Source organism: Dermacentor albipictus, chromosome 6 (genome assembly GCF_038994185.2).
Source record: "Dermacentor albipictus isolate Rhodes 1998 colony chromosome 6, USDA_Dalb.pri_finalv2, whole genome shotgun sequence".
Taxonomy (NCBI): domain Eukaryota; kingdom Metazoa; phylum Arthropoda; class Arachnida; order Ixodida; family Ixodidae; genus Dermacentor; species Dermacentor albipictus.
Genome location: NC_091826.1, coordinates 44,374,405 through 44,386,459, shown reverse-complemented (window position 1 = coordinate 44,386,459; position 12,055 = coordinate 44,374,405). Strand labels below are relative to the sequence as shown.

The 12,055-nt window shown below is 42.8% G+C and overlaps 1 protein-coding gene and 1 long non-coding RNA gene across 4 annotated transcripts; both read right to left on the bottom strand.

Moving 5' to 3' along the window:
* Positions 1-895: 895 nt before the first annotated feature.
* Positions 896-12,055, bottom strand: LOC135895743 (oocyte zinc finger protein XlCOF6.1-like). Of its 3 annotated transcripts, none has more exons than XM_070540422.1 (2): positions 11,776-12,055; positions 896-7,518 (listed from the first exon to the last, which is right to left on the bottom strand). In XM_070540422.1, the coding sequence occupies exons 1-2, from the start codon at positions 11,972-11,974 to the stop codon at positions 7,193-7,195; spliced, it is 525 nt and encodes a 174-aa protein (XP_070396523.1). In that variant the 5' UTR covers positions 11,975-12,055; the 3' UTR covers positions 896-7,192. The 3 variants fall into 3 exon arrangements, 2 of the variants coding, with proteins under 2 accessions (XP_070396523.1, XP_065279967.1); XM_065423895.1 differs by having other exon boundaries at positions 11,803-12,055; XR_011515142.1 differs by lacking the exon at positions 896-7,518 and adding an exon at positions 10,284-10,697.
* On the bottom strand, positions 8,789-10,276 carry LOC139061010 (uncharacterized). The gene is made up of 2 exons (XR_011515143.1): positions 10,227-10,276; positions 8,789-9,056 (listed from the first exon to the last, which is right to left on the bottom strand). It is a non-coding gene; the product is annotated as an uncharacterized lncRNA (long non-coding RNA).

Here is a 12,055-nt window from a genome sequence, read left to right as displayed (position 1 = left end):
TTTTATCAATACAATGTTGAATAGAATCAAGTTGTATTTTCCTTCTGAGGCTAAAGAATTAGTAATGTTATGCTGTACTTATTACCAGTGAGGCTCTCAGTTTAGTAGCAGAACAGTGTTTTATGGCAATCCTCTATTTAGATAGAAAGTCTTGCCCACCGGATTTTCTCCAAAATACAGTAGTCTGGTTTTCCCATGTTCACAGCAGGTGTGTTGTTGGGAGGCCAATTTGTGCAACAGACAAATGCAGGGACAGCACCTTTAAATTAATTTAAATTAAATCATTTGCCACCTGTTAAGGATTCTGAAATCAGAAGGGCGAGAGCGGCACCTTCCCGCCACACCACTGGCATGCAAAGTGAGGCTGCGTAGGTGTCTCTCAAAGATGGGTGGATGACAACTTTCTGTTTCATTTCCAGAAGCATTTCGGTGCATGCTGCATTTTATGAGAATCGCCAAATTGTTTGGGCTACAATGGGCTTTCCATAGTTTACACTGCGTTTACACTGCACTGCGCATGTTACGAAGTAGTTACGTTGCTTTTGACATCACTTACTTGCCGTCCCAATGGTTTCTTCTAAAATAGAATTCAAGCTTTTGTTTGGATTTTCAGTTGCTTTTGCAAGGCACACCAGTGTAATACTTCACAAACACAGTCATCATCGTGCCATCTGTATTGCACAGCGTTGATCAGAATGTGAATTAGAATGCTACGTGCTACATTTGTTTTCAATTCCCATACCTGGTTAGAACTTCCCAGGTCTTGGCGCCTCCACTTATTTAAGTCTTTCACACTAATGGCACACCTTTCCAGGGATTCAACGCCTGGACATCCTGCTGCAGATGCACTCTGTAGTGTTGCTTTTGTTGCAGGTGATGAACATACTAACACAACTTCACGGTGCAAATTTATTACTTCAACGTGTAACTGAAACACAAGTTCCACTTCTTACATAGTTCAGTGCAAGTAAGTTGTAAGTCAGTAATAAAACATCTGATTTTCACAGCACAGTGTTTAGTCTCACATTCAATTGAGAACTGTGATAAATCCAACAATGGAAAAAAAGTAAAGCATGCAACCCACAAACATGTACTTCAACAAGCTTTGTCGGCAGTTCTCTTTATAATAGAAAAATGCACACATAAAGAGATGTGCTAGTAAAGATAAGTGTACTTAAAAATATGTGGCGCTTTGTCAAGAAGTCAAAGCTTGAGTTGCGTTTTCTGCCAAGAAAATTTGAAGTTCTCAGTCGCATCTTTAGGACATACTTGACCAAAAGTGTCTATACAAACTTGGAACGTAACAGTGTTCTCTAAAACAGACAAACAAAGATTGAATAAAGTAAATGAAAGCACAATATACATAAACGAAGCCATTGGCCTGCATTTGTTTTCAGCTAAACATGAAAAGGCCGAGTATAAAAATGCGTTGTGCGTTAAATAACAAGTAAAAGAACACAAATTATTGTGAGAGACATTTCATTGCAAAACTTCTCCGCAGCATTTGATCACTCGGAAATAGTGCTTGCTAGTCAAAATCTTTCAGCAACACTCGCAAATAGTTTGTTCTGTTTTGGCAAGTGGGGTAAACGGGTAACCAAAAACATAAATAACAAATAAATAATAATCCAAGTTTGAAAGACTAACAAGTAGCTGCCATTAGGCTTTTAAGGCCAAGCTGCAACGAGATAGCATTTCTTTAACATTTAAAGTCAGCTGCCACAACAGAATCTTCCAGCTTTCTTTCAGGTGGTCTTGGCAAAGACCCTCGTGGTCGCATCTCACAAACAGAAGCCCACAGTTTTTTTTTTTTTTTGCTAAAGAGACAAAAAAAAAACGATGGAAAGTGTAAGTCCGGCTGCCACAACAAAACATATTCACTGCTGCAATTCATTGGCACAGAATTATGAAATAACTGTAAGGTACTTGCTTCACGTCGTCAGTTAAGCTGAGATTTTCCAGTAACGAAAAAAAACAAAAGTTGCTTCAACTCTTGTCACACACACACGTCAAACACAACACAACACTAAAACATAGCTACTGGTTTCCGACAATGAAACCAGAGTAAGTAGCTCTTGGAGTACGATAACATAAGTGCAAAGAGGAGAGAATCATTGTTAGCACTGCAATGTAGTGCGTTTCGTCATCTGCAAACCGGGCTGGCCACACTGACCAGGGACACTGCCTTGGAGAAAATAATAGCTCTTCACTGTTTCCTTCTACAACCAACCGAGTTGGCAGCTTCCAATATTCTGGGCTCTGCCTTGTGATAAGCATTGGCATTACCAGTAAATGACATGCATTATCTGTGAAGGCTGGCTTGGCTGTTCATCTGCTGCATACACATTCATGTTGTCATTACTGAAACAGCACCCCACTTGTGAATTTAGCCAAGGCTACGAGTTCTGAACCGTTATAATGTAAGGTTTCCTTTCGCTTTATTCTATTATTTACCATCCTCTACTGATTACTAGCCCATCCTGGTGATAACATGAGTGTAGTGCTGCATAGACTATTGAAGGCAGCAGAAGGAAAGTAATTAGAATATAATCATTTCATTATCTGGGCCCTGTACATCCTTTGTCCAATCAAAGTTTTGGATGGCTCACTCAAATCTAGGATGAGAGACGGCTCTGAGCCATGTACTGAGCTTCAGATTTAATTTAGTGCTCCACCCGGAATTTCGGAGAGTGAGGGAAAATAATCTTGTCATTCGTTGTTCTCCCAAAACTGAAAACAGTACAAATGACTCCGTCTCACTTTTACTCTTTTTGAAACCCTTTCGTGAACATTTCAATTTTCCGATTCTAACCAATCACATGAGGGCAAGCGAACGGTCGGCTTGCACCACCGAGCTCGAGATCGGGGTTTGACCCTTGGCTGCGTGCCTCAAAACTCACTGGGTAGTTTTGGGAAGTTAATCCCACGGTCTGATTAACAGCTAGCTGCCTGTTCAGCCTCTTGGTTGGTTCACTTGGCAGATCTCAATAGTCGTAGACTATGGGACCTCTTTCTGTACTTTTTAATATGTCCAAACTTGCAACTACTATGAAAAGCAATAAACTGAAATTGACTAACTCCAGCTAAACAGGTGTGCCAGAGTGAATCCCTGGACTGGGGGCCATATCTTGCAACCATTTTCTAATTCTCCTTGTGTTACCTCCAGTCAGTGACTTGCATTCCACTTCCCCAATTGTTATCGCCAGGATAAGCAACTGAGCACAACACATAATTGTAAAAGAATTAAAATTGAAGAAGACATGGGGGGTGAACTTTTCTTCAGCAGGGAAGCTTCCCTACTGAGGAACCAAATATGTGTTCCTTAGTAGCTTGCATAATGCCATGTTCTGGTGAAACACAGTTCCTCTGTCACCGATTCATCTGTCACTTTGCTGCCATTACCGCTGTCTGCGCAGTCAGTCATTGGAAAGGAATCGAATCGAAGGAAAAGAGTTGTTCTGGTATTTGGATTCGCAGCTTTGTAGCACTTCAAGTGTGACAGGAACTGGGTTGCACAGCTTGAAGTTGGCTTTTGTCACGTGCCAAACGGAGCATAGTTTCAAGAGGCACAAGATTTGCTTGACCTTTCTATTTGCACATAATCAGGTTTCTGTTTCACAATTTTTCGCTGTCTGCACACACTATACATTGCTCTTAACTGCCAAAGAATGAAAAAACGTATATTACTACAAATGCCTCAGCATTCAAACTTCATGGGTTAAAAGTGCTGTTTTTATGATTGTAACATAGCGGTTGTGCTAAAAATGCACTTTCGTTGCTGTAAGTAACATTTAGAGTGAAGAATTTACATATTTAGTTTACTAACATTTGCTTCAAGCCCCAAGAGATGTTTGTTTATTTATTTTTAAAAATGTCACCATGACCTCATTTCTGAGCACGTGGTATCTGTACATAAGAATGTCAGATAAGTTGGATAAGGTAAAAAGTCGGCTTCTTGGCACATGCAGCAGTTTGGCTTTTTTTTTCTTTAGCAGCTGGGTATAATACACAGCTTGCACCATAATGCTTTGTTTACTGACTTGTGACAATTTGTCCCACAATACATACTCCTTTCACTTTAGCCATGTGTCCCGTCTGATTGGATGTGAGTGAAACGTATAACTATATGCAAGCTGAATTTAATGACATACAGTAAGCACCCAAGTGCTTATAGCTGCTAGGGGCACTGATTGTCAGGACTTGCCCGCAAAGTGGGCTGTACTGTCATTCTGCCCCAGATGAGATTGCAACAAATATTTAAAAATGGCAAATTTTGAATTTACGTGACTGTTTAAACGAGGTTCTAAAGTATGCTGCGGGAAATCTGCCACATTTGGTCACAAAGGTGTTCGAGCGACACCAGAGTTTTCATGCCATGAATTGAATATAGGGATAGTAGTAGTAGTACAGAGGCACAACAGAATACCTGCATGCCATTTAAAAGTCATGCAGCAACTATTCTATAAAAGTAAGTGCTACCACAAGCAACTGCATTAACAAGGTTGCTTTGAGTCTCAGAGCATCAGTATCCAGAGGAGGTACTGAGGACTAGTTTACTTTCACGAGATATGACGTTACTAGCACTGAATGTGTCAGCATCAGCAAGCACCAGCGTTCCTGGCCCAGTGCCAAGAAGGCCCATCGCCTGGAGATGCCAACCTGTCTGGTGCTAGCTACGCAAAATCTTGTGAAAGCAATTGTACACCCAAAGATGAACGATGGAGGAATATCTATCCTGATGGATTCTAGCCTCAGATCAGTTGGACTTCTGTGACTCGTGCTGTGGCTTGAACACACTGTGCAGCATCAACAATAATGGCAGCATTGCGAGCAGAAGCTTGCATTCGTGATTAGGGTGCGAAGACAGCAGTTTGTGGTTCTCAACTATATGCGACACGTACTACGTGCCTTACAAAAGGATAGAAAAATTCCACACTAGCTGCCTATAACAATGTAAACGTGACAATATACCCCCAGCTAGACAAGCAGTGAGGCTGCAAAGTGTACCTTGGAGGTGTTTGCTGTTTTAGCGATCGTGCACAGCAATTCCCAGCAGCAGCAATGATGCCTCGTAAAGGCCAATGACCCTGAAGATGGTCGCACTAGTACATGTCTCTCTTCGACCTAAGGCTGTTTTACGCAGTATCTTTACCTGGAGCAGAGTGTAGGTTTGGGCGAGTTGATATTCTATACTTCTATAATACATTTGGTAGACGACTAGGCGAAAACGAAATAAACCAAATGCACAAAACGCTGCTGTCTACCGCACGTATCATTTCCTAGACCGAGTCTGGGCACGTGTCGGCACTAGTGTACATGTCTCAGGATCTATACGAATCTGACTCGTTGCAGAAGCACACAAAAATAAACGCTAATCAAAAGATGTAGATGTATAACAGTATTTAACAATGTCTCATGGGAAAGCTCAGATTGTTCAGAATAACACTGGCTCGACAAAAACAAGCTGATACAGACACGCAGCCAGACAAACACGCCATGCCTCCCTGTGGTATCGCTTCACACATCTGCTCATACCTCCGTTCCACATGTTCAAGTGAGCAACCCATTACAGCAGTGAACATACTAGCTCTAAAAAGAGGTTTTCGTTTATCAGATAAAGCGAACATTATTAATTATAAAATACAACAGCACTTTTGCAATGACATCTTGGAAAGTTCATTGTGAATGTTGACAACTGTAAACAGGAGGACAGTTTAAAGCAGTGCTGCTTGAAAATTTCTGTGCCTTATTATTGGGCTATCTGACCTAGATTTGTAAAAGCTTAATAAGCACTTATTTACACAAGCAACATTCCTACTGCTGGGCTGTGCTAAAGTATGCGCTGCAAACATGCAGCATTGCGCAGTTGACCCAAGTGTCCCTTTGCAGCACAAGCAAAAGTTGTTAACAAATAGCGGCGCCATAAAACTTAGACATTAAAAGAACGTAGAAATGCCCTATCACACATCAGCAAAACCACTGCACTGTGCTAAGAGGCCACACGCACATTACTTATACACTTAATCAAGACAACATAAAGAGTTGCCGCTGACATGTAATGCCAGACACTGGCTGTTTCACAGGTTTGCATGACAGGCATGAAGAAACGATGCCAGGATTCCTGTTGAGCCTCAGCACACGAATCTGCGTGACATGTCAAGGTCGTGCAGCGCTGCTTGCATCACGACATTGCCTACACATATGCTTTCTGCTACCACTTATTGGAGCTGAACACACATTGCTGCACTGTTACAGTTGGTTGTCCAGCTCTGATACAAGTCACTGAAGGGCAGTTAAGTAAGTTGTAGACTCTGTCTCTTAGTCAGCAGACGTGATGCCAAGTCCTGGCAGCGATCCTTGCAGTACCACGCAGGATTTTATCAGACTATCAAACGATGGCTTGCTAGTAGAGGCTACGAATTTGTGACCAGCAATCTGTGTGCGTGAAAATGTGCCCTGAGATGGCATGCCTAGACAAGACACCGTGATGGGAACACTTCGAGCTGTGGAATATGACTGGCTAGCAGTGGCCAACGTCTTCGTGAGCCAAAAACAGTTCAAAGCAGAGCGCGAGCAGCACCGGCACTGGCTTGAGAGTATGCGTAAAGTGAAGGATGCACAATAAAATTCGAGCAATAAAAACAAGCCTACCAATTCAAGAAATTATGCCACCAGCAGCTGCTGTCAGGTCCAGCCATACACATGTTGGCCTGCGAATGCTTTCTGCAGTCACCGTGCCCGTCCAGGACATGCAGCCGTACACCACTCGGCATATCGAGTGATAGTCGAGTGTCGAAGAGAAATTGGTAAAGCACTCATCCGTCACATGATGGCAGTGCCCTGTCCTTAAAGATGCCACTATAACACATCAGCCATGGTCAAGTGTTCGAAGAAGTGTGCTGGATTACCCGTCTCTTCGTTAATGACAAAGCACCACCTCTTTGAGGGCAACGCCAGGGTAGACCATGCGCCAGTCAAGTGGCAAAGGCTCTGAAGCATCTGTACTTCAGCTGACGGTGATGCTCTTGAAGACGCCTTGGGAACACTCCAGCAGTAGTCACAAGAGTGAGAAAATGTGCTGAAGCACTTGTCTCCTCTCCTTCTCTCCTGTCTCCACAGCCTATGAGGGCAGTGCTAGAGCAGACACTGTGGCAGTCAAGTGTCCACACAAAGACGCTGAAGTGTGTGCTCCTCAGCTGACGGCAATGCCCTGCTCTTGGAGATGCTTCTTGCGGTGTCGCACCAGGATGGACCTCTGGATGAAGGTGCGCAGGCAGAAGTCGCACTTGTGCGGCTTCTCGCCCGTGTGGGTCAGGATGTGCCGCGAGAGGGTTTGCTTGAGGGCAAACGAGGCACCGCAGTAGAGGCACCGGAAGGGCCGATCCCCGGTGTGGATGAGCGCGTGCCGCTCAAGGCTGCTGCGCCGCGTGAACATCCGGGAGCACCGGTGGCACCGGAACTGGTTTGGCCGCAGGAAGTGGGAGTTCAGCTGAATGTGCCAGTCCTGGCTGGCACGTCCTGGTGGCAAACGGAACAACAGCAAGGAACTAATAAGTCAGTAGTGACAAGGAGCTAGTGGTCTTTTATTTTTTGTTGTTACTGCTAACTGTTTGTAGAAGAAAAAGTACTGCGAAGGCCTGCACAAAGTCCTTATGCAAAAAAAGATGATGATAGTTTTAGCCTGTGCTTCAATGAACTATTACCATTAACATGGAGCACTGGTAGCACCAACTTGTGATGTTGAGTTCAATTACAATGACCTGCAGTTTTGCTTAGCTACTGTTTGTAAAGACATAGGCAGCAATCTTTGACATATATAACCCTTTCTTTTGGGGGAGAAGATTTGTGCAACACAAGGAAGTTTCTAAAGAACAATGTGTCACTACACTGAGAACACTCATGCAACTTAAGTTCCAAAATATGTGTGGTTGAAATCACTAGGTGTCAGTGAGAACATCCACACAAGGTAACAAGCTTCCAAACAAGTTGTGGTTGAACAAAATTCCACTAGGGGTCACTACTGGTGTTCTGTAAATAAAAGTGGTTATATGGTTATACTTGCCACACCCTGAACAAAAGCCATGTAAGAATGGTTGGTTGCTCACCTATCATAAATGCACAAAAATACTCCGCTTACTTCTATGGTGAGCAAATATAACGTAAAAAAATAGGTGGAAAACTGTTGCATATGGCATAGAGAGAACCCCAGCACACATTTTTCTGTGCAAGCACTCGTGCTCACTCACGAGTTCTTTTTAACTCTGTGCAGCATCATCATATAACAAATGACAACTTGTAACATGTGCAGCATTACTCTCATATAATTAGCGAAAAACAAGAAGCAGGCTGCCAGGAAAGCAACACTCTTAACAAAACCAAATAATCCTCAAGTTGACTAGTCTTCGTTGCAAGCTACAAAGCTATTAGAAGCACAAGCAGTACCTAGACCTGGCTGTGTTGTGTGAGGGCATCAACGTTCAAGATTTTTGAAATCTTGAGGTTGAGAGTTTGCCTCAGTCTCCACAGCGCTCCGGCATTGTCCCAAAATTAGCTGCAGTAATACCCTTCTCGATGCCTCGGTACCCAGTCAAGTATGCCTTTGAGGCTTTTCCAAGTGAACTTGGAAGAAATTACACAAGATATTAATCCAAAATACAAAGTAGAATATATGCTTGTGGCCATGTTTTATTTTTTCACACGAGAAAACCAGCCAATTGTGACTTTTATCATCAGCAACTCTACAGAAGGTATCGTAACAGTGCGACAGGAACAAGCACATTGACCTGAATAGTTTCTCATTAGAAAGTGTATTGCCATAGTGTGTAAAATTTTCAGAATTGCACATACTAAAATCCAGATATACCAGAAGCACATAAACACAGGAGTTAATTAAAACATCATGAACAGTCAACAGTCCAAACAAACTTCATGCATTATGTGGCAGAGACATCAACAGTTCTGAGGACAATTTTTTGTCAGTGACGAAATGGTAGCAGAAGAACAGTAACTGCTTCCAGTTTCTTCATCAAAGGCATGAAGTGGGTTTTCTGGAAGTCCTGAAACAAGGTAATTTGGTTATGTCAGACACACCACGGTTACACACCACACAGAAAGTGCATGTCATTGGCATGACAACATGAAATGGACTACAGCTGTCTCTTTTCTGAGCAAATGATGGTACGAAAGAATGAAAAACGATAACACACTTCCTGCAGCTTTTTTCTTTCTTTCTTTTAGTTTTCAGACTGTATGCTGCTAACCAGAAAATTGTGCAGAAGGGTTGTAAATTGGGCTTGTTAGTATATATCTACAAAAATACTTGTAGAAGAATACTTTACGAGTAGATTTTGGCCTTGTCGTGTCTACTAATCATGTCTCTTCTTGTGCTGTGCCGACGTATCCTTGCAACAGATGATATTAATATCGAAAGCATACTGCCATCCACCTTAAATTTGTTGAGCCTATTACCCCTCTGAGTTCGTTTTTTTTTTTTAATTCACTTTTAAGCTTTTATGGCTTTTCAATTTAAGAATAAACCAAGGTGCTTATTTAGCCAAAACAGGGTTGGTGTAATGTAAGAATTGCTTTTTGAGAATTTTTATTCTTTTCATATCACCCACTGCTCATGAGTGGCCAATCCTGATGACATATGTAGCTGGAGAGCTGCTCTGACCAGCGACAGCGTGTGGGGGGAAAATGAATAGAACCATTACATCCCAGGCTTGCATAAGCACCACCTTTCCATGAGAAAAAAATTGTTGTCATTGATTTTAGCTTTAATGGCTCTAGCTGGGGTGTTATACAAGAGGCGGGAGGGGGTGCAATTAAAGAAAACAAGAACGGACAACTTTTTTTTTACTTTAGTAAGTCTCGTAAGTAAAAGATATAGTGCAATAAACAAACCAATGCGAAATAAGCAGTGTTTCATATTGCACATTAAAAGATATGATAAAAGAAAGCACCAGAAAAGGCCCCACAGAATGAGTAACGACAGTTGTTAGTAACAAAAACATGTAGTTATCAATTCTGTAAATTTTACAGCAGCACATTGAATTGCACTTTGATAAGTACATAGATAAAGAGAACTGGAGATGAAAGCAGTAAACAGATACGGTACAATTACAAGCTTTCATATTTTACAAAGTCTGCCTAGGTGTGAATACTGTACTGACACTACGGTATACAAAGAAAGAAGTGTTAAAAAGCTTTTAGTTTGCCCTTACTACTTGTTTCACAGTTGAACACTACATTCTTTCACATTGCTGCTTGGTCATCCTGTAAATGCGAAACGTGCGAATCCACTTGAAAGACAATGCGGTGACAAAGAGTGCTAAAGACAAGGAAACAAGGTGTGAATACACGAGTTCATGCTAGAAGAAAACAAACAACAGCTGAGCATGCAGTAAAAAAGCCCAGAGCTTTAGAAATAATATGTCATATATTGAGCGTGACATAACAAAAAAAAAAGTACAGCCCAAAGAAACAACGGAAACCTGAAGTGATTGATGAACAGTGGTCAAATACGAGATGGCCCACATTAAAGCTAACATTTCGATAAGGGCGCTTGTCAACGCTTTGTCAGGGCCCTGACAAAGAATGTTTGAAATGTTCGCTTCAACTGGCTTCTCGTGTTCGACCATTGTTCATCACTTCAAGTGTCGCATCTTCCCATAAACCTGCCGTCTTGGAATGGAGACCTGAAAAACACAAGCACTGCGTTTGTCTTAGTTGCAAATGGTTAGCTGTGGCTTAGTGCACAACTTGAAGACATTGCATGTTTGAAGAAACATTCTGCCTAGGGGGAAGGTTAATTTTGTGGCCAAAATGTGTCTCTCACATTGTCAAGAGTGTTTTAAATATGTTTAATGTCGCAAGCCATGCATGCAGCGTCTGGTAGTGTGTCTGTTGCGGATGTCCGTTCTACAACTTGAAGCTTGAACTGATTTTCTAGAGCACGCAGTCTAGCACGGTCTATTGTGGTCTTTCACCCAACAGCCACGAATGCTAATGGGAAAGGTTTCACTGACACAGGGCATGGGTTGTTTCAGGAAACACTGAACTATTTGTCCACAGGCTGACGCAAGGTCACACCACTTTTTGTTCAACACCAGCCGAAAGGTTCACGCCGTCATTCGATTAATTCCCGATGTCGAGTTAAATTTAGCCATTCTGGGCAACTTTAAATTCTCGCTAATGCTAAGCAATTCTTTGAGCGTAGAGAAACAGGAGGCGTGTGACAAAGCCCAACACTGTCGTTTAAACGGCTGCGCGGTTTCGTTCAATGCGACCAATAATGAGATTGTGGACCGCGCGCTTTAAACGAAAGCCGTTACTTTACGTAGCGGAATGTTTTGACTGCTCGCGTGAGAAGTAACGTATACGTGCTTACAGTGTGTTACACTCATCGAGCTCTTTAACGTTATCTTCTCGAAAAGCTGCTCCGAGTAATCGCAAACACGAAGAGCGTTCGATTTCGGGGAGCTCCGCTGCTCTTCGAAGTAGTGACCACAAAGAAATCGTGTGGTGTGGCTTGAAAGAGCAGCGCTAGCGGGTCGTGTTTAAGAGAGCGACAAAATAAGGCGACCCGTCCGTAAGCCAGCATGACAAAGAAGCGGCGATCGACTGAAAACATTTCGTGCAAGACGATCGTATGACGAGGTGACGCGAAATCGAGCAATGGTCCGGGCCCCTAGCCGAAGGCTGACCTCGATCGAACACCTGGCTTTGTTTAGCGCCGGCGGCATAAAGCATCCAAGGGGAGCAGATGTCACTTACCTCGGCGGCGTCGGCTGCAAGACTTACCTTCCCACGGCAGCTGACTGAGCTTGCAATGTTTACAAACACAACCGATTAATCGTCGGCTATTAAGAACACGGGCTGCGTGCCCCACAGCTCGAAGCCGTTGGAGAAAAAAAAAATGGCACACATTGTAAAACGTTAAAAATAAAAACGCGCACACCAGGACGCCTCGCATCTCCTCAACGCGGGACAGCCGTGGTCTTTTGAGAAAGCGCAGGTGAAAAGCGCTTTCAAGCAACAACAACAAACCGAAGAA

What these genes read in the sequence shown, in the direction of transcription:
- LOC135895743 (XM_070540422.1), bottom strand. Translation starts at nt 11,974, where the DNA reads ATGCGAGGCGTCCTGGTGTGCGCGTTTTTATTTTTAACGTTTTACAAT. An exon ending in TTGCAGCCGACGCCGCCGAG is followed by an intron (nt 7,519 to 11,775) that starts GTAAGTGACATC and finishes GTTTGCCACCAG; the next exon opens with GACGTGCCAGCCAGGACTGG.